General features: G+C 36.4%; 2 protein-coding genes across 3 annotated transcripts; both read left to right on the top strand.

The window, feature by feature from the left end:
• The first annotated feature begins 433 nt into the window (after positions 1 to 433).
• LOC114490323 (olfactory receptor 11H7-like) lies at positions 434 to 13,262 on the top strand. 2 transcript variants are annotated; one of them, XM_036031154.1, is made up of 3 exons: positions 434 to 597; positions 1,157 to 1,259; positions 12,002 to 13,262. In XM_036031154.1, the coding sequence occupies exon 3, from the start codon at positions 12,012 to 12,014 to the stop codon at positions 12,954 to 12,956; it is 945 nt and encodes a 314-aa protein (XP_035887047.1). In that variant the 5' UTR covers positions 434 to 597; positions 1,157 to 1,259; positions 12,002 to 12,011; the 3' UTR covers positions 12,957 to 13,262. The 2 variants fall into 2 exon arrangements, with proteins under 2 accessions (XP_035887047.1, XP_028360100.1); XM_028504299.2 differs by lacking the exon at positions 434 to 597 and having other exon boundaries at positions 1,105 to 1,259.
• Positions 13,263 to 19,524: 6,262 nt separating this feature from the next.
• LOC114490314 (olfactory receptor 11H4) lies at positions 19,525 to 23,932 on the top strand. Its single transcript, XM_028504289.2, has 2 exons — positions 19,525 to 20,678; positions 22,872 to 23,932. The coding sequence occupies exon 2, from the start codon at positions 22,883 to 22,885 to the stop codon at positions 23,825 to 23,827; it is 945 nt and encodes a 314-aa protein (XP_028360090.2). The 5' UTR covers positions 19,525 to 20,678; positions 22,872 to 22,882; the 3' UTR covers positions 23,828 to 23,932.
• The last annotated feature ends 1,423 nt before the right edge of the window (positions 23,933 to 25,355 follow it).

Raw genomic sequence — 25,355 nt, 5'->3', positions numbered from 1 at the left:
TACAAAATTATCTTCTCCCAATAAAATTGTCTTTCAGGAACGCATTTAATTAGAGGCTGTGTGCATGATGTGGCACAAAATCACATGTTATGTTTGAGAAACACAAGCTAAAGGAGAGCAGGGAGTCATCCCCCCCATAGTTAATGTAGCACACTTTTTTAAATAATCCCTATGGGTGAACTTACCATAAATATTCATGAAACCCCCAGGCAAGAAATAAGAAGGCACCTAGGGAAAACATGGAAAATTATAGGATCACATGAAGAGTTACCTGAGAATTCCAAACAGCAACTAAAATGGCATATATATATATATATATATATATATATATATACACACACACACACACATACATATCAATATCGATATAGATATATAGATATAGATAGATATAGAGTATGTAGTTCAACATACACTACAGGAAATAGGCCACTAGAATTGTGTGCAAGGGAAGTAAAATAAGCCATGCATGAAGTTCTCACACAGGGCTTCCACATTAAAGCCAGTGAAAAAGCATCTCTGTGGTCTCCCTGCAAAGCCTCACGGTACACAGGAGGCATCTTCTCTGACAGGTATTGCTGCTATTATACATCACAGGTGGGCCTATTCCCCTATACCTTTTTGTTCATTCAATATGCTCAAAAGATTGAGTATCAAAAATTTGGTTTCTTTCTGAACTCAAAAAAAAAAAAAAAACAAAGAACAAACAAACCCTCTCAGAGTATTTACAGCACCATGGAACTCATGCTCTCCAAAATAAGTGTACTAAGTGATGCCAAAGTCATCCACAAACCTTCCCTTTCTCAGAAAGTGGCTGGGACACTAGGAATGGTATTACTTTTAAAGATATTTTCAATGAAACAGTAGGGAACTAGCTATCCACTAGAACTGGAACCAAAAGAAAATAAGGATTTTTTTTTTGTCCCTTCTTTGTCCATTCCATTACTCATCTACTATTTTTCGAGATACGGACTTTTAAAAATTAAGGGTAAAATCAAATCAGTGGGTATGAGAACTAATATTCACACAGAATTTGGTGAATATGTTAGGAATTGCTTCTTAAATCATGTTGGAAATTACCTATGAAATTCATTTACCATGCTTTCCCTATTAGCTGACTAATAGTTTTTCTGTGACATTTTTTACTGTCTAATAGAGTAGTCTATAGCTCAGACACATGGAGCTAAGTCTTGTGTGTTTTGATTTTGAGTTAAAGTCTATGAATCCAAGTTCAAGTCATTGTTGCTGCTGTTCCAGAGGTAAGTGGCTGCCCTCTACATCACTGCTTTCTTGTCTTCTTGAGGAGAGGTTTCTTGTTTGGAAATCACAGAGTTCCCATAGTGGCAAATCTTTTTTTTCGATGTCTCACTGAAATAATCATCAATGCAAGTTAGCTTAGCTCTTTATAATTAGTTAAAATTTAAAAAAACTTATTCTCATCTTTCAGTTTCCTTCTCTTTTTGGTTTCTTGTTCAAAAGACTACAGCCTGCTTTGACATAACAAGCTCAATAGGAAGGGTATGTTTGATGAATAGGTTCATAGTTCACTTCATACATTATTAATTTAGTGATCCCACAATAGCTGCATTATTATAAATATATTTATCTTATTTAACATAAAATCACTGAATAGAAGGGGTTTTCCTATTTGATTATGTTCAGTGAGTACTATGAACATTCCATTTACACCACTTCTATCAAAAATATTTTAAGGGAAATTTTTTTCTTATCAGTCAAAAAGTTGAAAGTATCTTGTTAAAAAATTCCTGGAGATTTTAATATGTTAAAGTTATCATTGTGCTCTTTTATCTAAGTAGTACTTAGTTCTTTAAAAGATATCTTCCTTGCTGATAATGTTCTAAAGGAAGTAAGGGTAAGTTTTGCAATATGGGTGAATAATAATTTTTGGAACAACTTTGATTCACTTCATTTGTGTTATTTTGAAAACAGGGCCTTATTTTTTAAATAGAATAAAGTAAAATATTCCAAATAGTGAATTTTAAGAAAACTTAGGGCACCAGTAAGAAGAGTTTTAGAAAAGAATCTTTGTGGTTTTTTCTCTAGTACATTCTACATGTTATAGTCATATTTAATTACATTTATTTTAAATGTAGATGATTACTATGTGAAATCAATCATCATGAAGTGAATATTAGTGATTTTCACCTCTAAAAACAAAGAATTAAATACCAAACTATAAATGAGCTTTAGTGTAGTGTAAATATCTTCAAATAAAAAATAGATATATACAGAATTTATCTAAATATGCTTGTTAATTTTCTTCTGGCATCATGTAAAAAAGTGATAGAAATTTAATGCTCTTAATGAAAAGAATCCAGGTGTGGGGGTGAAGAAAATCTGACATAGTGTCAAGGTTCATATCATTTAAGTCTACAAAAAGTGTCAGATTCAAATCTGTTTTTAAATGATAGGTATGTGAGTACACATACCTATCATTTTGAAGTGAATAACACTAATTGCTATATATGAACAGCTTTCACTGAAAAAAAAGATATAAGACAAACTGTTATTGCCTTATTTCGAGATTTCTTTGTTAAAATTAAATTTATTGGGGTGACATTGGTTAATAAAATTATATAAATTTCTATGATACATGATAAGATTATATCAGTGTCTATGATACATGATCTGCATATTGTATTGTGTGCCCACCAGCCAAAGTCAAACCATCTTCTGTCACCATATAGTTGGCCCCCTTTACCCTTTACTACCCCACACCCTTCTGTCCGGTAACCACCATACTGTTGTCTGTGAGTCTATGACTTTCAGTTTTATTTTGCACACATAACTGAAATCATATGGTTCTTAGCTTTTTCTAACTGACATTTTTAAAAGATTTTATTTATTTTATTTTTAGAGAGAGAGGGATGGAGGAGGAAAGAGAGGGAGAGAAACATCAATGTGTGGTTGCCCCTCACACACCCTCTACTGGGTACCTGACCCATAACCCAGGCATGTGCCCTGACTGGGAATCAAACTAGCCACGTTTTGGTTCACAAGCCAGCACACAATCCACTGAGCCACATCAGCCAGTGCTGACTGAGCTTTTGCTTAGCATAAGATTCTCAAGATCCATCCATGTTGTCACAAATGGCAGTATTTCATCTTTTCTTATGGCTGAGTAACATTGCATTGTATATATGTACCACATATTCTTTATCCAATCATTTATTGAAGGACACTTCACGTGTTCCCATGTCTAGGTCACCGTAACTAATGCTGCAGTGAACATAGTGGTGTACATATCTTTGTGAATAAATGCTTTCAAACTTTTCAGGTAGATACCCAGGAAAGGAATTCCTGGGTCATATTCCTAATTTTTTGAGGAGTCTCCATACTATTTTCCATTGTGTCTGTACCAGTTTACTTTCCCACCAGCAGTGAATAAGGATTCCTTTTTCTCCACAATCTCTCCAACACTTGTTATTACTTGTCTTGTTGATAATATCCGTTCTAACAAATGTGAGGTGATATCTCATTGTAGTTTTGATTTGCATTTCCTTAATAGCTAGTAAAGTTGAGTATCTTTTCATGTATCTGTTGGCCATTTGTATGTCTACTTGGGAGAAGTATCTCTTCAGATCCTCTGCCTCTTTCTTAATTGGATTGTTTGTTTGTTGTTGAGTTGTATTAGTTCTTTTTTTTCTCAGTAAGTTATTTTTTTATATTTTATTTATTTTTTTTTTAGAGAGGGAAGGGAGGGAGATAGAGAGAGAGAGAGGGAGAGAGAGAGAGAAAAACATCAATGTGCAGTTGCTGAGGGTTATGACCTGCAACCCAGGAATGTACCCTGGCTGGGAATCGAACCTGGGACACTTTGGTTCCCAGCCCACTCTCAATCCACTGAGCTATGCCAGCCAGGGCTATTAGTTCTTTATATATCTTGGATATCAACCCCTTATCAAAGCTGTTTGAAAATGTCTTCTCCCACTTGATTGCTTGCCTTTTGATTTTGTTGGTGGTTTCTCTTAGTGTGCAGAAGCTTTTCAGTTTGAAATAGTCCAATTCATTTATTTTTGCCTTTACTTCCCTTGCCTTTGGAGTCAAACTCATAAAATTTCCTCTAAGACCAAGGGCAATAAGTCTAATATCTACATTTTTTCTGTGTGATATATTGTTTCAGATCTTATTTTTACATCTCTGATCTGCTTTGAATTATTTTCTGTACATGGGGACAAAATGTAATCTATTTCATCCTTTTGCTTGTGGCTTTCCAATTTCACCAGCACCATTTAATGAAGAGGTTTCTTTTCTCTGTTGCATGTTTTTGGCTTCTTTGTTGAAAATTATTTGCCCATATACATGAGGTTTTATTTTTGAGCTCTCACTTCTGTTCCATTGGCCTATGTGTCTGTTATTCTGCCAATGCCATGCTGTTTTGATTGCCATTGCTCTGAAGTATAATTTGAAGTCAGATAGTGTGACACCTCTAGCTTCATCCTTTTTCTGAAGATTGCCTTGGCTATTGGGGCTATTTTTTTGGTTCCATGCAAGTCTGATGGTTTTTTGTTCTATTTTTCTTTAATATCATTGAGACTTTGATGGTGATTGCATTAAATCTGTGTATTCCTTTGGTAATATGGACATTTTAACTATGTTGATTCTTCCAATCCATGAACACAAAGTATTATTCCATTTCATCATGTCTTTTTCAATCTTTTTTAATAATGCTTTGTAGTTTTCAGTATATATGTCCTTCATATCTTTTGTTAAGTTTCTTTCTAGGTATTTTATTTGTTTTCTTGTTGCAGTTGCAAAAGGAATTTTTTTTTTATTTCCTTTTATAAAATTTCATTATTAGTGTATAGGAATGCAGTGGATTTTTGTACATTGATTTTATATCCTGCAACTTTATTGTATTGGTTTATTGTTTCAAATAGTTTTTGGTGGAGTTTTTAGAGTTTTCTATATAAAGAATCATGTCATCTGCATAAAGTAATACTTTAACTTCTTCATTACCAATTTGGATGCCTTTTATTTCCTTCTCTTGCCTGATTGCTCTAGCTAGAACTTCCAGGGCTATGCTGAGTAATAGTGGTGAGAATGGACATCCTTGTCCTGTTCCTTATTTTAGAGAAAAAGCTTTCAGTTTTTCACCATTGGGTATAATATTACTTAAGAGTCTGTCACATATGGCTTTTATTGTGTTGAGGTACTTTGTTTCTACACATATTTTATTGAGTGTTTTAATCATTAATGGATATTATATATTAACAAATGCTTTTTCTACATATATTGATAGAATTATAGAATTCTATCATAGAATTCTATTATATGAAAGAATTTTATCCTTTCTTTTGTTAGTGTGGAGTATTACGTTGATCAGTTCATGTATGTTGAACCATTCCTTTGCCCCTGGAATGAACCCCACTTGATCATAATTTATTATTTTTTCAATGTATCGTTTTATTTCATTTACTAGTATTTTGTTTAGGATTTTTCCATCTGTGTTCATGAGAAATATTGGTCTATAGTTTTTCTCCTTTTGTATTAGCCTTGCCAGGTTTTAATGTCACGATTATGTTGGTCTCATAAAATGTATTAGGAAGTATTGTCTCTTCTTTAATTTTTTGGAAGAGTTTGAGAAGCATAAGCATCAATCTTCCTCAAATGTTTGTTAGCATTCCCAAATGATGCCATCTAGTCCTGGACTTTTATTTTGGGAGTGGGGATTCAAGATTGTTTCAATTTCCTCACTGTTGATTGGACTATTTAGATTTTCTAATTCTTTGAAGGCTAGGAAGATTATAGTTTCTAAAAACTTACCCATTTCTTCTAGGTTGTTGAATTTGGTGGCATTAGTTTTTCACATTATTATGGCACGGTGCTTTCTATTTCTGTGATGTCTGTCATAGCTTCTCTTTTATATCTGATTTTGTTTATTTGAGTTTATATGAAGAACTTTTCTTCCTTAGTCTATCAGGGTTTTGTCAATTTTATAAATTTTTTATTTATTTTTATTTTTTATTGTTTATTCTATTACAGTTGTCCCCCTCCACCCAGTCCACCCCTCTCACCCAGTCACTCCCCTCTCCATTGTCCATGTCCATGGGTCATTCATACATTTTCTTTGACTAGTCTTTTCCTCCTTCTTTGCACCATTCCCCCCTCCCTCATCCCCTCCTACAGCTATCAGTCAATTCCATGTTTCCATGTCTCTGGTTTTATTTTCTTATTATTTTCTCCAGCTACAAGTGAGACCATATGGTGTTTTTCACTGACCAGCTTATTTCGCTTAGCTAATAGTTTCCCTGCTGTCACAAAAGGTAAGATTTTCTTCTTTCTTTCTGCTACATAGTATTCCATTATGTAAATGGAACCACAATTTTTTAATCCATTCATCCACTGATGGGGACTTGGGCTGTTTCCAACACTTAGCTATTATATATAGCACTACTATGGACGCAGGGATGCATAAGTTCTTTTGAAATGATGTTTCAGGATTTTTAGGATATATTCCCAGCAGTGGAATCACTGGTTCATAGAGCAGTTTCATTTTTAATTTTTTGAAGAAATTCCATACAGTTTTTCACAGTGGCTGCACCATTCTACATTCCCACCAAGAGTGTACTAGGGTTCCCTTTTCTCTGCATCCACACAAGCACTTTCTGTTTGTTGATTTATTAATGATGGCCATTCTGACAGGCGTTAAGTGATATCTCATTGTGATTTTAATTTGCATCTCTCTGATGGCTAATGATGTTGAGCATATTTTTTTCATATGCCTCTGGGCCCTCTGTATGTCCTCCTAGAGAAGTTATCTATTCAAGTACTTTGCTTCTTTTGAATAATTTTTTAATTGGGTTGTTTGTTTCTTTGGTGTTGAGTCATATGAGTTATTTATATATTTTGGTTATTAAACCCTTGTCCTCCAGTTTAAGACTGGTGTCACTACAGAGTATATCAGTGTGATATATTATCATTGTCCCCTATCACTGGCAAATATGTTCTCTGATACAGTCGGTTACCTTTTCATTTTGATGGTGGTTTCTTTAGCCATGCAAAAACTTTTTAATTTTATATAGCCCCTTTGTTTTCTATTAAACTTTTCAAAGAACCAGCTCTTTTTTGTATTAATTTTAATAGTCTTTTTGTTCTCTATGTCATTCCACTCTTCTCTAATTTTTATTACTTCCTTTATTTTGCTGACTTTGGGCTGATTTTGTCCTTCTTTTTCTAGTTCTTTAAGATGTAATGGTAGATTGTTAGCCTACCATTAACTTGGTTGAAAATCTTGTTTCTTGAGATAGACCTGTAATGATTTAAACTTCTATCTTAATACTGGATTCACTCCATCCCAAAAGGTGTGATATGTTGTATTGTCATTCATATTTGTCTCTATATATCTTTTTTTTGAGGAGGAGGAGGAGGGAAGGGACAGAGAAAGAGAAGGAGAGAAACATCAATGCGAGAAACATCAATCATTGCCTCTCACACATGCCAAAACCAGGGACCAAACTCGCATCCTATGCACATACCCTGACTAGGAATCAAACCAGTGACCATTCACTTTGTGGGACAATGCTCAACCAACTGAGCTACACCAGTCAGGGCTGTCTCTCTATATATTTCAATCTCACCTTCTTTTGCTTCAACTCAGTCATTTTTTTGTAAAATATTCTTTAATCTTCACATGTTGGTAGGGCTTTTTATTTCTTTTTTTGCAGTTTATTTCTAATTTCAAGGCATTGTGGTCAGAAAATATGCTTGGTATGATTTCAATTTTCTTTTTTTTTTTTTGAGATTTTATTTATTTATTTTTAGAGAGAGGGGAAGGAAAGGAGAAAGAGAGGGAGAGAAACATCAGTGTGTTGTTGCCTCTTACACACCCCCTACTGGGGACCTGGCCCACAACCCAGGCATGTGCTCTGACTGGGAATTGATCCAGCAACCCTTTGGTTCACAGGCCCATGATCAGTCCACTGAACTACACCAGTCAAAGGCTGATTTCAATCTTCTTAAATTTGTTGTAGCTAGATCTGTGATCTAACATATGATCTATACTTGAGAATATTCCATGTGCACTGGAGAAGAATGTATAATCTGATGTTCTGGGATAAAAGGCTCTGTAAATGTTATTTATGTCCCTTTGATCTAATGTGTCATTTAAGGTTGATATTTCTTCATTGACTTTTCTGTTTGGATGATCTATGTATTGCTGTCAATAGAGTGTTTAGGTCCCAAACTATTAATACATTTTGTCAGTTTCTCCCTTTAGTTCTGTTAGTAGTTGCTTTATATATTTTGGTGCTCCTTGATTGGGTACATATACAGGGTCTGGCAGAAGTAAGGTCTGCTTGAGTGTGGTTGGTAGAGTAATAATATGGGTGTGATAATTTATAGTTTTAATTTGAACATTTCACCTAAAATGTCATATGGTATGCTTGAGTGTGAATTACATGTTTATGATCTTATAATTGAAAAAGGGGGTTATTTGTGCCAGACCCTGTATATTGAGGTGTTATATCTTCTTGATGTAATGTCCTCTTTATTATCATAAAATTTCCATCTTTGTCTCTTGTTACCTTTGTTATCTTGAAATCTATTTTGTCATGTATAAGTTTGGCTACAACTGCTTTTCTGTGGATGCTATTTGCTGGGAGAATCATTTTCCCCAATGAGTTAGACTCAATTTCACTTTGAGACTAACTTCGTCTCTGCAGCTTAGATACGTTTCCTGTAGGCAACATGCGTTCTGTTTTTTAATCCAATCTGCTACTCTTTTCCTTTCTATTAATGATTTCAGTTCATTTACAGTTAGGGTAATTATTGATTAGGATTTCCTATTGCCATTTTATCTTTTGTTTTCTGTTAGCTCTGTGTCTGCATTGGATCTTTTCCCTTGTATTCTGTCTGTTGTTTTTGTCTGGTGGTTTCCATGCTTTTTTCCTAGTTCTACTTTTTTTTTAAGTTGTTGCTCTTTTTTTGTTCAGTTTTTTATTTTTTGGGGTGTGGTTACCATTTGGCTTATTTTTAAAAAGATTCATATTATAGTAGTCCTTTTTCTTTTGATTGCATTTGATCTCTATCTTCCTTTGCATATATACAGAACTTTACCCCATCCCTTTTATGTTTTTGATGTCACAAATTATTTCTATTTACACTGTGAGAACATTGGTTATCTTGTTTGTAGTTTAGTGACCTTTAGTTCTTTGTTTCAGCTAGAATAACCCCCTTGAGTATTTTTCATAAGAAAGGTCTTAGGGTGATACATTCTCTCAGCTTCTCTATGTCTGGAAAAGTCTTTATTTCTCTTTCATACCTAAAGGATAACTTTGCTGGATATATTATTCTTAGTTGATAATTTCCCTATTTCAGTAGTTTGAATATTTGTTTCCACTCTCTTCTAGCTTGTAGAGTTCATACTTAGAAGTCCAATGATAGCCTAATAGGCTTTTCTTTAAAGGTTACTTTATTATTTTCCCTGGATACCTTGAGAATTCTTTCTTTATCATTAATTTTTGATAGTTTTAATACAGTGCCTTGGATAAGGCCTTTTTGAATTGAGGTAATTAACCATTCTGGTTGCTTCTTAGATTAAAGGATCTAGCTCTTTCCACACATTTGGGAAGTTCTCATCAACTACTGTTTGAGTAGGCTCTCAGTTCCCTTCTCCTTCCCTCCTTCTTCTGATGTGCCTATTATTCTTATATTGTTCTTGCATATGGAATCAGATAGTTCTCATAAAGTTCTTTCATTTTTCTTTTATGTACAAGTCTCTCTCTTTTTCCCTTTGCATGATTTCTAGATTTCTATCTTTGACATCACTGATTTTTTCCTCTATCTAATGGTCAACTTGACTTTCCAGGCTTGCTAGTTCATTCTGGATCTCTTGTATTGACTTCTTCATCTCTAGAATTTCTATTTGGTTCTTTTTTAAAGTTTTGATCTCTTCGGCAAAGTAGTCATTTTGTTCATTAATTTTCTTTCTAAGTTCATTAAACTATTTATCTGTGTTTTCTTGAATCTCATTGAGGTTTTTGAAAACTGCAATCTTTAATTCTGTCATTTAAGTCACATATTTCCATGGCTTTATGTTTATTTTCTGGAGATTTTGTATTTTCTTTCATTTTTCACATTTTTTAAATCGTCATTCAAGTACAGTTGTCCCCATTGTCCCCCCACCACTATCCCCCAACCCCAGCCATCCCCACTTCCCACCCTTGATCCTACCCACCTTTGGTTTTGTTCATGTGTCCTTTACACATGTTCTTGAAAAGCCTTCCCCCTTTTCTCCCCATTATCCCTTCCCACATCCCCTCTGGTTACTGTCAGTTTGTTCTCAATTTCAATGTCTCTGATTATATTTTGCTTGCTTCTTTGTTTTGTTGGTTAGGTTTCAGTTAAAGGTGAGATCAAATGGTATGTGTTCCTTACCACCTGGCTTATTTCACTTAGCATAATGCTCTCCAGATCCAACCATGCTGTCACAAAGGGTAGAAAGTCCTTCTTTCTTTCTTTCTGCTGCATAGTATTCCATCATGTAAATGTACCATAGTTTTTGATCCATTCATTTACCAATGGACACTTAGGTTCCTTCCAGCACTTGGCTATTGTAAATTGTGCTGCTATGAACATTGAGGTGCATAGGTTCTTTTGGATTGGTGTTTCAGGGTTCTCAGGGTATAATCCCAGCAGTAGAATTGCCAGGTCAAAAGGCAGTTGCATTTTTAGTTTTCTGAGGAAATGCCATAGTATTTTCCATAGTTGTTGTACCAGTCTGCATTCCCACCAACAGTGCACTAGGGCTCCCTTTTCTCCACATCCTCCCCAACACTTACTGTTTTTTGATTTACTTATGTTGGCCACTCTGAGCAGTGTCAATGATATCTCACTGTAGTTTTAAGTTGCATCTCTCTGATAACTAGTGATGCTGAGCATCTTTTTATGTCTCTGGGCCCTTTGTATGTCCTCCTTGGAAAAGTGTCTATTCAAGTCCTTGCCCATTTTTTAATTGGGTTTTTGTCTTCCTGGAGTGGAGTTGTGTGAGTTCTTTATATATTTTAGAGATCAAACCCTTCTCTGAGGTATCATTGACAAATATGTTTCCCCATACAGTTTTTCTCTTTTCATTTTAATGCTGTTTTCTTTAGCAGGGCAGACGCTTTTTATTTTGATGAGATCCCATTTGCTTATTCTTTCCTTTATGTCCCTTGCTCTAGTCATTTTCTTTCTGAGCTGCCTCATTACCTTAGTTATGCATGATATTTGATGAATTCCTTCTCTATCTAGGCATCTATGTATGAGTTGCTTTTCTCTAATAGATTAATAAGAAGTCTTTCTATTGTTTTCCAGTAGGTGGCGCTGAATCACAAGTATTTTTTACTCTCCTGCACTTTTCTGGCTTTTCAGACCTCCACGGGGATGGTGGAAAATGGCCTATGTTCCTGGGAAAGGTGGGTGGCACCCCTGCGATATGGTCATTCTGGTCCCAGGGGACCAACCCTATAGGGAAATTTGGTGGGTAATGGGGCTCCAAATCCGTGAAATTCCAGTGCTGTCTCCCACAGTCAGATGCCTCCAGCAGTGTAGCCACAATGTGTGAGGGTGGGGGGAGCCAGGGGAACCTAACTACCTCCTTTTTTGCTTCACCCTCCCAGCAATGGCAACCAGCAGCCCCCCACAACATTCCATCCAGCCTTGAGATGTTCAAATTGTAGAAACTTCAAGGGGAGAGACTAAGAGGAAATCTCTCATACCACCACTCCTATGACATCGTTCCAAGATTTCTTTATATCAAAATAAGATGAAATTCAACAGCTGATGTCCACTGACAAAAACAGTTCAAGCAGCCTGGAATTGTATAATAACCAAGAATCAGGGCAAAGAGGCTCATTCAGAATAGGGCAGGATTTATTTAAGACTTGTTTTCGAATATTCAATATATTTGCCTGCATCAGTCAAACTCCTTGTCCTAAGAAAATGTTCAAATGCCTCAGCAACAAAGTGACTTGTCATTATCTCTGTCTTTTCTCCACAGTCTAGGAACAATGAATAAGTCAGGGGTACCTACTGTGACACAGTTTGTCTTGTTGGGCTTTCCTGGCCCCTGGAAAATGCAAATTATTCTTTTCTCAATGATTTTGTTCATCTACATCTTGACTCTCACTGGAAATATGACCATCATTTGTGCAGTAAAGTGGGACAGCAGACTCCATACCCCTATGTACATGCTCCTGGCCAACTTCTCCTTCCTGGAGATCTGGTACGTGACCTGCACAGTCCCCAATATGCTGGTCAATTTTTTTTCCAAAACCAAGACCATATCCTTCTCATTTTGTTTTATTCAATTTTACTTTTTCTTTTCCCTGGGCACAACTGAATGTTTCTTCCTCTGTGTCATGGCTTATGATCGGTATCTAGCCATCTGCCATCCACTGCACTATTCCTCCATCATGACTGGACAGCTATGTGCCATCCTGGTGTCTCTTTGTTGGCTCATTGGTTTCCTTGGATATCCAATTCCTATTTTCCTCATTTCTCAACTACCCTTTTGTGGTCCCAACATCATTGATCACTTTCTGTGTGATGTGGACCCACTGATGTCATTATCCTGTGCCCCTGCACCCATCATAGGACATATATTCCATACTATGAGCTCTATTATCATCATTCTCACCATGTTGTACATCCTTGGGTCCTATATCTTGGTGCTCAGAGCTGTGCTTCAGGTTCCTTCTTCAGCTGGGCAGCAAAAGGCCTTCTCTACCTGTGGATCCCACTTAGTTGTGGTTTCTCTGTTCTATGGAACCATAATGGTGATGTATGTAAGTCCTTCATCTGGTAACTCAGTTGCTGTGCATAAGATCATCACACTGATATACTCCATAGTGACACCAGTCTTAAACCCTCTCATCTACAGCCTACGCAACAGGGACATGAAATTTGCCCTTCGTCAGGTCCTCTGTGGAATGAGAATTACCCAAACATCATGAATTGGTTTGATGAAATCCAACGACTCTCTTTCTCCAAGTTTAAGAATAATTCAATTCTTCTACCTCACCTGACTTGGCCTTATTCATAAACATCACAGTCCTTTCGTGCAAAGCAAAATTCACCGTGTTGATCATTTTTGTATGCTTTTTGTTTCATAAATGTATTCCTGTAGGAAGAGACAGACATATGGTAAAAAAAATAATTCTTAAAAATCTCAAGATTTACTTCTAGGAAAGTTTTTTTCAATGTATAATATCTGTCTGCACAACTTAAGAGATGGAAATCAAATTGGTTATTTGCTTATGTGGCTGTATAACACTCTGTTTAAAAGACAACTAAAAGATAAAATGCATGTGTGTCCTCAATTCTTGGTAGAAACCCCATACACCAGTTTTTGGATACACCAACAGCCTATAAAGCCAGTTTTTCAAACCTTAGCTCATCAGCCTCATCAAAGTGTACAAGGGGAGGCTGGAAGCTTGATTGAAGCCATGAGTAAAAATATCTTTAGTGAGTTGTTAGTATGTAATCTCCATGACATAAATGAGGACTATATCAAAAGAACCAGTCAGAAGACTTGACCTTGTTCCCTGAAGTTTGAAGGATACCTGCACTGTCCCTCATTCAGATGGGGAAAAATGTCAATACTATATAAAAGGGTTGTTGACGTATGCTGAGAGCGCAGCAGAAAGAAATAGACTGCAACAGGAACAAACTGAATTCCCACCGAAAATAGAGCAAATATAGAATACCCACATTTAGCCTAGTTAGAGCTCGAGCAAGATAATCATTTTGGACCACCTTGAAAGGGATTCCACTCAAAAGTACTACTTGATGAAGTAAGGTCATCCCCTAAGTGAGTCTATATGTAGTTAGTCACCAGAATCAGGGATGAAAGGAGTTGTAAGTAGCCAACCAAGAAAGCCTTGCCTATATCAGGGAACTGCAGTTTAGGGAGCTCCCTGCCCCCCAGATAAAGGTGGGGGTGCGGGGAATGTGGAGAACCACCAGCGGAGGGGCGTTTCCACAGAGTTTGGAAGATTTAAACTCAAGGACCCAGGCAGGGTTTGCCACACCCTCATTAGTATGTTAGGGGCAGAGAGGGAAGGAGACATTAAAAGTGCTCAAGCCACATAATAAAAATGGAAATACCAAGTTCACGTGGAAGGTCATACCTCTACATCAGGTACACCATTGTCTCTCTAGAAAGTTCATTGGCCCTTACAGGAATGAAGCTTAACCCCACTCCCACTGCAGGATCCTTGTTGCCATCACGCAGAAATCATGTGGTAGCCCAGCCCAGTGTGGTTGATGCAGGCCCTGCTGGGGTGGGGGCGGGGCGGGGCGCGGGTGTTGGCCTCGCTTTTCAGGGCTGTTGGCATCTTCTGCCAAAGCTGCCTCTGGGTATGAGGAGGTCACCAGGCAGCTCTGCTGCTTCTCTGTTTGCTGCACTTGCATTGTGATTTATAACCCTGAAGAGTCTACTTCTCTTCTGCAGTTAAAAAAAAAAAAAATCCCATTAAGGAGACATACACACACATACATATACACACACACACACGAAAAAAATTAATACTGGGGGAAGAGAGAAAGATGAACAGGCAGAAGACAGGGGATTTTTAAGGCAGTGGGAATACTCTATGTTTATTATAATGATGAATATATGTCATTATACATTTGTCCAAAACTATGGAAAGTATAACACCAAGGGTGAACCCTAGGATAAACTATGGACTTTCAGTGATTATGATGTGCCAATGTAGGTTCATCCTTGTAGGGAGAAAAAGTACCCTTCTGAGAACTAATGTCCATAATGGGGAAGGGGGCGGGGACTACATATATGTATGTGTGGGGGCAGAGGGTATATTGGAAATATCTGTGCCTTCCTCTCAACTTTTTTATAAATCTAAAACTGCTCTGAAAAAAATTAAAGTCTTTAAAAAAGAGAAGGGAACTATCAGGCATGCCAGAAAATGTAGTAGATATAAGTGAAACCCCCAACAAAGAACTAAAAGGTTTCATAAAATATATAATACAACAACACACTTATGACACATAAGAAACAAGATACTGTGAGAGACAACAGAAACAATAAACAGATCAGAACAATAAAACTTTCAATTACAGAATAAAGCATCTTTGACACTACTAGAGTCCAAGGCAAACAAAGTAGCAAATTATATTGTTCTAATTATATGAGACAATATAAATCAGAGAAATAAAATTTGCATAGCATTATATTTTTAAAAAGAATTTACTCTTCAATTAGGTTCCCCATTATTTTATTTCAAGTTTGTTTTTTACAAATTTCTTTTAAAATACATGGCAGAAAATGTATAAAATATATATAAAAAGCACAATAAGTAAAATGAGTAATTAGTTATAAACCAAACATCTAATAGCCACTACCAAACACAATAAATAGGACATTGCAAGAACTCTGGAAGTCCTTTTCATTTTTTAAAAATATATTTTATTTATTAAGCTATTACAGTTATCCCTTCCCCCCCTTCACTCCCTTCCACCCTGCACACCCCCTCCCACCCACATTCCCTCCCTTTAGTTCATGTCCATGGGTCATATTTATAAGTTCTTTGGCTTCACATTTCCCATACTATTCTTACCCTCCCCCTGTCTATTTTCTATCTACCGTCTATGTTACTTATTCTCTGTACCTTTTCCCCCTCTCTCCTCCTCCCACTCCCCTGTTGATAACCCTCCATGTGATCTCCATTTCTGTGGTTCTGTTCCTGTTCTAGTTGTTTGCTTACTTTGTGTTTTTGTTTTAGGTGTGGTTGTTAATAATTGTGAGTTTGCTGTCATTTTACTCTACGTGCTTCTTATCTTCTTTTTCTTAGGTAAGTCCCTTTAACATTTCATATAATAAGGACTTGGTGATGATGAACTCCTTTAACTTGACCTTATCTGAGAAGCACTTTATCTGCCCTTCCATTCTAAATGAAAGCTTTGCTGGATAGAGCAATCTTGGATGTAGGTCCTTGCCTTTCATAACTTGGAATACTTCTTTCCAGCCCTTTCTTGCCTATAAAATCTCTTTTAAGAAATCAGCTGATAGTCTTATGGGAACTCCTTTGTAGGTAACTATCTCCTTTTCTCTTGCTGCTTCTAGGATTTTCTCCTTCATTTTAATCTTAGCTAATGTAATTATGATGTGCCTTAGTGTGTTCTTCCTTGGGTCAGCTTCTTTGGGACTCTCTGAGCTTCCTGGACTTCCTGGAAGTCTATTTGCTTCCTGGAAGTCTATTTGCTAGATTGGGAAAGTTCTCCTTTATTATTTGTTCAAATAACTTTTCCAACTGTTGCTCTTCCTCTTCTCCTTCTGGTACCCCTATAATTCGGATGTTGGAACATTTAAAGATATCCTGGAGGTTCCTAAGCCTCTCCTCACTTCTTTGAATTCTTATTTCTTCATTCTTGTCTGATTGGATGTTTCTTTCTTCTTTCTGCTCCACACCATTGATCGAAGCCCCAGTTTCCTTCCCATCACTATTGGTTCCCTGTACATTTTCCTTTATTTTACTTAGTATACCCTTCATTTTTTCATCTAATCTGCAATGAAATTCAACCATTTCTGTGAGCATCTGATTATTAGTATTTTGAACTGTTCATCTGATAGGTTGGATACCTCTTCATTGGTTAGTTGTATTTTTTTCTGGAGCTTTGATCTGTTTTTTCATTTAGGCCATTTTTTTTGTCTTGACGTGCCTGTTATGTAATGAGGGGCAGAGCCTTAGGTGTTCATTCAGGCGGGACAACCCAGTTGCTGGGCTGTGATACTGTATGTGGGGCAGGGGCCTGAGAGGGAACAATGATGCTTGCTCCACTCTCTGTTTGACTCCAGTCCCCTCCGCCACTTCCCCCACCAAACTGGGCCCTCCTGGTGCTGATTCCCATGTGGGTGGGTTTGTGTACATTCTAGGACATTGTGAGTCTGTCCAACAAACTCTCCTGTGGGTCTGGGAGTCTCTCCCAGCACCTTAACCCCCACAGGTGTTTTCAATCAGTGATTTGAGGCTTTATTTCCCCATGCTGGCACCCTGGGTTTGTGTAGTCTGTCTGGCTCCCATTTCACCTGGTTTATCTGCACTCGAATATGGGACCGCCAGGTCTGCCAGCCACCTTGCACACTCAGGGTCCACCAGCTGCCACTTTGCCACAAGCCCTCTCAGCCCCAGTTGCCTGACTCCACCCCTCCCACAGGTCTGGATGAGTATGTCTTCTTTAACTCCTTGGTTGTCGGACTTCCATACAGTTCAATTTTCTGTTAGTACTGGTTGTTTTTTGTTTTTAAATTGTTGTTGTCCTTATTTTCATTGTGCAAGGGGGCACAATGTTTCTACCTATGCTGCCATCTTGGCCAGAAGTCCTCCCTTTTATTTTTGATCATACTTATTTCTCTAACTTCTACTGTAAACATCTTTGCTTTATAATTTTTCTTCCTCTACTAAAAACATAGTTAAGATTTATCTGCTTTAAACCTGTCCATATTACAAATATGTTTAATGTTATCTTTTTCATTTTTTTTTACTTTGTATACAATAAAATTTACTCTTTGAATTAACTTCAATTTGATCAGTTTTTGCTTATAGAATTTGAAGTTTTGTTGTTAGGTACATCCTACGTTCGGAATTGTTAAATCTTTCTGGAGAAATGACCTATTTTGAATCATGTAATGTCCTTCTTTATTTCTGATAATGTTCCTTATTCTGAAATTTACTTTGATATTAACAGAGCTATATCACAATTTTCTTTTGATTAATGTTTGTATGATTAATCTTCCTCTAGTATCTTAGTCTGATTTCTGATATGACTGGAATGAAATCTATCATTTTGCTAACTGCATTCTATTTTTCTATTTAATTTTTCCCCTCTTTTTCTAGCTTTTTGGGGTTATTTTTATGAGTCCATTTTAACTATACTATTGCCTTATTATTTGTAGTTTTTAAATTTTTTAAATGGTTGTCCTAGGTTTACAATATTTATTTAATCAGAGTCTAAATGTTTTTCTCTTTGTAGTCTCAGATTTTTCAATATAGAATGTCTGTTATTTATATAAAAAATAATACAAGTTAAAGTAAATGTGTTTTAGAAATTTTATTTAACCTGGCTCCTCTTAATGAATAGCTATTATCTTCCCTTATTTTTTATTGTAAATAATGCTGAAATCAATATTCTTATCATCACACATGTATTTGTTGAAATGCATCCACAGTTGTTGTCTTTGAACATTTTTATGGTATATGCAAAGATTAATTTTGTTTAAACTTTATGTGGCCAAGTTCATCAATCATTTCTTTAATGGCATCAGGGCCTTGTTTTATGCTTTAGAAGGACCTTCTTCACTCCAATATTATAGAATAAAAATGATTCATAAAAAAAATATTACTATACTATTTGATGTGCTGTGTATCTCTTAAATTTGGTTAGAAGGAACACACCTCAACATAATAAAAGCCAAATATGACAAGCTCATAGTTAACATCATACTCAGTGGTGAAAGGTCAAAGCCTTTCCTCAAAGATCAGAAACAACAAAAGAGTGCCCACATTCACCTTTTCTATTCAACAGAGCACTGGAAGTTTTACCCAGAACAAGAAAAAGAAGTAAAAGGCATCAAATCAGAAAAGGAGAAGGTAAATTGTCTTTGCAGATGACATGACCTGTCCAAAAAAAGTCTGGAATTGTTCATATAGAGGAAATCATAAAGATCCTACCAAAAAACTGTTAGAAGTAGCAACAAATTCAGTAAAGTTGCAGGATATAAAATCAACATACAGTTGATTTGTATACACTAACTATGAAATACATGAAAGAGAAATAAAGAAAATAGTCCCATTCAAATAGCATCAAATACAATAAAATACTTAAGAATAAATTAAGCCAAGAGTGTGAAACTATAGGATTTTAATGAAAGAAATTGAAGAAGACAGTAGTAAATGGAAAGTTAGTCCATATCTGTGGACTGAAAGAACTAATATTGTAAAAAAAAAAAGTCCATACTGCTCAAAGTCATCAAAAGATTTAATGTAATCCCTATTGAAATTCCAATGGTATTTTTCACAGAAATAGAAACAACTTAAAATTAGCACAAAATCACAAAGAACTCAAATAGTCAAAGCAATCCTGAGAAAGAAGAACGAAGCTGGAGGCAACAGATTTCCTGATTTCAAACTATACTACAAACCATAGTAATCAAAACAGTATGGTACTGCCATAAAAAGACACGTAGACAAATTGAACAGAATTGAAGGCCCAGAAATAAACCCTCACATATTCAGTCAACTAACATTTTCCAAGGGAGACAATGGGAAAATGGCATAGAGTGTCACTGAATATCAAGTTCACTTATGAACTGGCCCAGTAACCACTGGTGAAGATTTTCTCATTGATCTTCACTGTCACCTCACTCCTAAGGAAACCTGAGTCATATCTAAGGGAGTGGCTTAAGAGGACCTTAGGAAGAAGCCCAATTTTTTTATAATTATAACAAAAGACCAATGATAAAAAAATTTCTTCTCACATTTGCACTGCTTTTAAATTCCTTGTTCTTTGAAAATGAAATCAGAGTGGAAACCAACAATTTGACTAGATTAGTTTAATTAAATGGCTTCTGCCCTGTTGAATTTGTTTTCACATGAGTTAACATCACTCCACATTATATCATATCACACAAGGCAGTTTCTACCTAGCACCAACCACCTAATTATTACACTGAAAAACTCCAGGAAAATTTCACAGATTTAATTTTAAACAGAATCTAATTTCCTGTTTCTCTGTGTTCTAGCATTTCATTTAAGCTAGATAGGAAATGTTCACAAACATGTCTCAGTTTCAGAATTAGAGTCCTGGGCAAAACTTCCATTTATTGTACTGATCCTCACAGAAGATGATTCCTCAATGGAACACAATCTTTACAACAGAAAGCCTCCAAAACTTTACCCAGTATTTCCCCTAGATTTTGTTTTCCTAACTCTGGCCACCCCCTAGGAACTGGATGAGTTGCAAAGGTTGGAAAGAGGATGCACTCCAGAGAACACTTGAAGAAGCCACTGAGACTACGTGGGAAGAGACATGGATTTTTGGAGTAATCCCTGAGAGGAAACATAGATTAAATACAGCTTCACTAGTTAAATGTCTCAGCAAATTACTAGAAAGTAAGCACCTGGAGCCTCTAGAAATTAAGGCAGTCCAATGAACCACAGAGTGCTTTCACCTGAAGTTTTCCTCAACAGAGCCAATGAGAAGATGCCTTTATGTTCAACATTATGGTGCCCATCACTCTCTCCAAGCTGAGCCAGGATATCCATCATGCATGAAAGAGAAAAAAGGACTAATTGTCCACATTACAACCACTGTTGTGATATACTGCAGAGTGCCTTTTACTTTATAATTCTGATTAGTCATCGTTCCTCAGTAGTAGAAGAGTGCAAATGTTCCATATTTGAACACTTAATATTCATTGGGTGAAAAGTGAAACACCCTCTGTGAAACCTATCTGTAAAATGAACAGTTAAAATAGATCATCTGTACCATTTCCCCCCCCAATTCTATGTCTTTTACTATTAGGGACCATCCTTCTGAAATCTCACTTTCCAGGAGTAACCAGGCAGTAAGCCCTTCTCTCAGACTACCTGGGAAGACTGTATACCAAGTGAGGAACATTTAGAAGAAGACTATTTAATCAAGCTATCATTCTTGAGGTGGGTAGACTGATTGATTGGTTGGTTGGTTGGTTGGTTGGTTGGTTGGTTTCTTATATTGGAAAGGAGTGTATGAAAGAGCTCGTCCCTCAGTTTATAGCTCGTGTGGTAATTTATGAAAACCAAAAGCATGAGAAATAGTATGTCTATGGAATAAAATGGTGAATATTCCATTCTAATACCCTAACCATTCCCAGCAAGTAATTTTGGAGGCTTTGGAGTGTGGAGTTATGCAAAAGTTTATAGAGTCATCTTATTCTATCAATGGTGAAAATGAAAATTGATTACTCTGGCTTTTCCATTAAGCTCCTCACCCTTTGATCATCTCATTACTTATCTACACTTTCACCAAAGGCTACAGGAAAATAGTGTTGCTGCTAGTAAATCTTACAGGATATGTTGGTAGAAAAGATAAAATGAGGTATGAAGTTGCCAGGGTATAATGCAGAGTGTCCCAAACTGTTATTCACATTAAGCAGTCATGGGCCATTTTTCAGAAAGGAGGACGGGAAGCAAAGATCTTATGAATCTGCCTCTTGGTTTAAATCTATGAGCCTGGACCCACAGCAGGGAAAGTGATTTATTTATACTTCATAAATGACCATCTGGAAATCATTTCTTGAGCACCTTATTAAGCAAAGTTGGTAAAAAGAAATGTCTTTTGAATTCAACTTTGACCAGAAAACTGTACTTTAGAATTTGGATGCTCAAATCTACCATTTTTGTGCTTCTTTAGAAATGCCAACAGGGGACTAGTAATACTGAGGTTCAAATACTAGTTTCTTCTCTGTTCTTTGTCTTTCAAATTTCTTTAGCTTCTGTTTCTGACAAAGTCATGACTGGTGACCTCCAATAAACAAGACAAGAAATGTGAATTTAACAAGAGAACTCAACATCAAAACTATCATTTTTAAGACTCTTAATCAATGCTTTTTTAACATTAATAATTACAAGATTACTGTTTTTTAAACACAAAGATTTGTACATTTTTGTGCAATTCTTAAGTGTAAATTTAAAAAAAAAATCAGTCTTCATCCCAGGACATTTTTTTCATTGCTTTTATAGACAGAGGAAGGGAGAGAGAGAAACACTGATCATTTGCCTCCCACATATGCCCAGACTGGGGATCAAACCCACAACCTAGGTATGTGCCCCAACCAAAAATTGAACCCACACCTTTGGTTACAGGACAATGCTCCAACCAACTGAGCCACACCAGCCAGGGCATTAAATATAAATTCTTAAATACTACTGAAAAGTACCTGCCTGTCCAAATATTTGAAAATGTACTCTCCCCTTTCAGAGAACAAAATTAATTTTCCAAGATAAAACCCTATTTGATCTCAGATCCCTTTGTTTTTATCATCTAAAAATACTCACTAAATGAACTAAATCTTTGTGCTGAAAACACTATTTTCTTTATTTTATCTAAGTATAATCTAAACATAAAAAATAAATAGTTCATGTGGCATAGTATGGGTAAAAAACATGAAGATAAACACTTGCAAATAGAGTTATTCAAAAATAATACTCTCATTTATCCTTTAGAGCCAATATATTTGATATACTGGATCTTTTGTATATTTTTTAGGTGTCACCCAATTGGTTAGAGTGATATTTTAAAATAAAATCTTTAAAGCAAAACTGAAGAACAGCTTTGAGTCTTGAGTGCAGTGACATTTGTGACAATTAATTCAGTTGATTAGACTATTCAGAAAAGCCAATGTCTTGGAGTAAGTTTTCTATCCATGTGCAAATCAACTAATTGTGTTTGGTTGCCAAAGGTTTTAACCCATTATTACACCATCTGTTCTCAAAATATATGTCTTTTTTTTTAACTATGTAAGCTGAATAAGACAAAGTGGATGAGTTTGTGCATGAAGACCCTTAGTCAACTTTAGGAAACAAACTAAAATTGGAAAAAGCCTTCTTAAGGACCAAAGAAAAACAGAAATAGATTTGTCTGGTTATACCAATGATGTGGAAAATTCTTGCTGCATTTGGATTCTAACAAAATAATACTGAGATTTATAACCACAGTCAATTCAAAATAAGGTGAGATTTATTCCCACCTGGTCTCAAAATATCTCATATATTTTCCAGCAGAATTTAAGTTCCCTTCTCAATAAAGTCCTGGAGATATGTAGGAAGCAAAGTAACTTGGGTTTACACTCATGCCTTTCTCCTTTATAGATTTAAGACCCATGAACAGGTCAGCAACATACGTTGTGACTGAGTTTGTTCTCCTCGGATTCCCTGGTTGCTGGGAGATACAGATTTTCCTCTTCTCATTGTTTTTGACAATTTACATCTTGACCTTGCTGGGGAATGGAGCTATTATCTGTGCAGTGAGATGGGACCCACGACTACACACCCCCATGTACTTCCTGTTGGAAAACTTTGCCTTCCTTGAGATCTGGTATGTTTCCTCCACCGTTCCTAACATGCTAACCAACATTCTCTCCAAAACCAAGGCCATCTCATTTTCTGGTTGCTTCCTCCAGTTCTATTTCTTCTCTTCCCTCGGCACAACAGAATGTCTCTTCCTGGCAATAATGGCTTATGATCGATACCTGGCCATCTGCCACCCACTGCACTACCCCACCATCATGACTGGGAAGTTCTGTGGAATGCTGGTGTCTCTATGCTGGCTCATTGGGTTCCTTAGCTACCCAATCCCCATTTTCTTTATCTCCCAACTCCCCTTCTGTGCATCCAATGTCATTGATCACTTCCTGTGTGACATGGACCCACTGATGGCTCTGTCCTGTGCTCCAGCACCCATTACTGAACTTATTTTCAATATTCAGAGCTCCCTTTTCCTTTTCCTCACTATTCTATATATTCTTCTATCCTACACTCTGCTGCTCAAAGCTGTTTTTCAGGTCCCTTCTGCAGCTGTCCGGAAAAAGGCCTTTTTCACCTGTGGTTCTCATTTAGCTGTGGTGTCTCTTTTCTATGGAACAGTCATGGTAATGTATGTGAGCCCTACCTATGGTATGCCAACTTTGATGCAGAAGATTCTCACACTGGTATATTCAATAATGACTCCTCTCTTTAATCCCCTGATCTATAGTCTTCGTAATAAGGACATGAAACTTGCTCTGAGAAATCTCCTGTTAAGCATGAGAATTAGTCATAATTCATGAGCCAGAAATGTGCCTTACTTCCAAGCTCTAATAAATAATAATTTGGAGATGTATAAGTTCCTTCCATGATCTTTTAGTCCTTATTTTGAGGACAAAAATACCTATGCTGACTACAAAGGCCTTGATTCACTGCACTGCAGCATGCAGTGAAATTGTTTTAAAGGCTGTCCTTATTGGGATGATAAAATAGGATTCCTATATGAGAGAAGTTAGACTTTCATGAAAGATTTATCATCAGTTTTAGAACAAGTCTAATGACCAAATGCAGGTATCCTCCACTATCCAAAGGTAAAATGTTCCTATGAAACCTTTCTTATGGTGATGTGGCATACAGGGAAGAAGCAATTACCATTAATTTAAAAGCAATCATCTTCTTTGGACTTATTTTAGTTAGGAAAAAACAGGTACTAATGTAGGCTTTTACAAAAACGAAGTGGCATAATGCAAACTTTTGAAAAGTAGGGGATATGTGTAGCTAAAGGTGCAGTGAGTTTTTGTTGTCAATTTTTTGTTGTTTTTTATTGTTGTTATTAAGTACGGTTATCTCTATTTTCCCACCACCACTCTCCACTCTCCCATCTTCTACCCTCAATTCTATTCCCCTTTGGCTTTGTCCATGGGTCCTTCATACATGTTCCTCTTTGACCCTTCCTATTCTTCCTCCCACTATCCCTCTCCCTCCTCCCCTCTAGTTACTATCAGTTTGTTCTTTATTTCAGTCTCTCTGGTTATATTTTGCTTGCTTGTTTGTTTTGTTGATTAGATTCCACTTATAGGTGAGATCATATGGTATTTGTCTTTTACCACCTGGCTTATTTCACTTAGCATAATGCTCCCCAGCTCCATCCATGCTGTTGTAAAGGGTAGGAGCTCCTTCTTTCTTTCTGCTGTATAGTATTCCATTGTGTAAATGATCCACCCATTTATTTAGACATAATTGATACACAAAAGGACTACATATGTTTAATGTATATTAAAGGTCCAGTGACTTTTAAGTAGCCATGAGATTTTTCTATAATCTTTAACAGACATTCCTCTCTTATACCTACTCTAGCAATTTTACCTAATGAATTTCTTCTCTACTGAGGGAAAAAAAAACACTTTCCTGACCAGAAGGAACTCCTTCAACAAATTTTCTTAGAGATATAATTCCTTTGTGATAAGTTTAAAATAAAACTTGGATACATACTAAATAATAATGTCAAGGTTGCTTTTAACACTTCTATTATTACATGTACCACACTGGAGTGTAATTTCTTTATTTAAATATATTTCCACTGAGGGAAAATTGCCTTCTTCATTTCTAGAGCCCCAATACACAGTGACAAAGAGGAAAGCAACCCCTGGCAGTTGGGACCAGGCCTGGCATTATCTGTAGGTCTTGGTGTAGCCAGGAGCTCCTGGAGCTCACAACTAGGCCATGGTGTAATCCTGTTGAACATTAGCAATTTCATAGACGACCAATGTCAGACAAGGTCATTCTGTGACCATGACGGATCAAGACAAAACACTACCACTCTATAATCAA

The sequence above is a fragment of the Phyllostomus discolor genome, chromosome 1, assembly GCF_004126475.2.
Source record: "Phyllostomus discolor isolate MPI-MPIP mPhyDis1 chromosome 1, mPhyDis1.pri.v3, whole genome shotgun sequence".
Classification (NCBI taxonomy): Eukaryota; Metazoa; Chordata; class Mammalia; order Chiroptera; family Phyllostomidae; genus Phyllostomus; species Phyllostomus discolor.
Note: the sequence above shows the minus strand (reverse complement) of the source record. Positions and strands in the feature narration are given on the sequence as shown.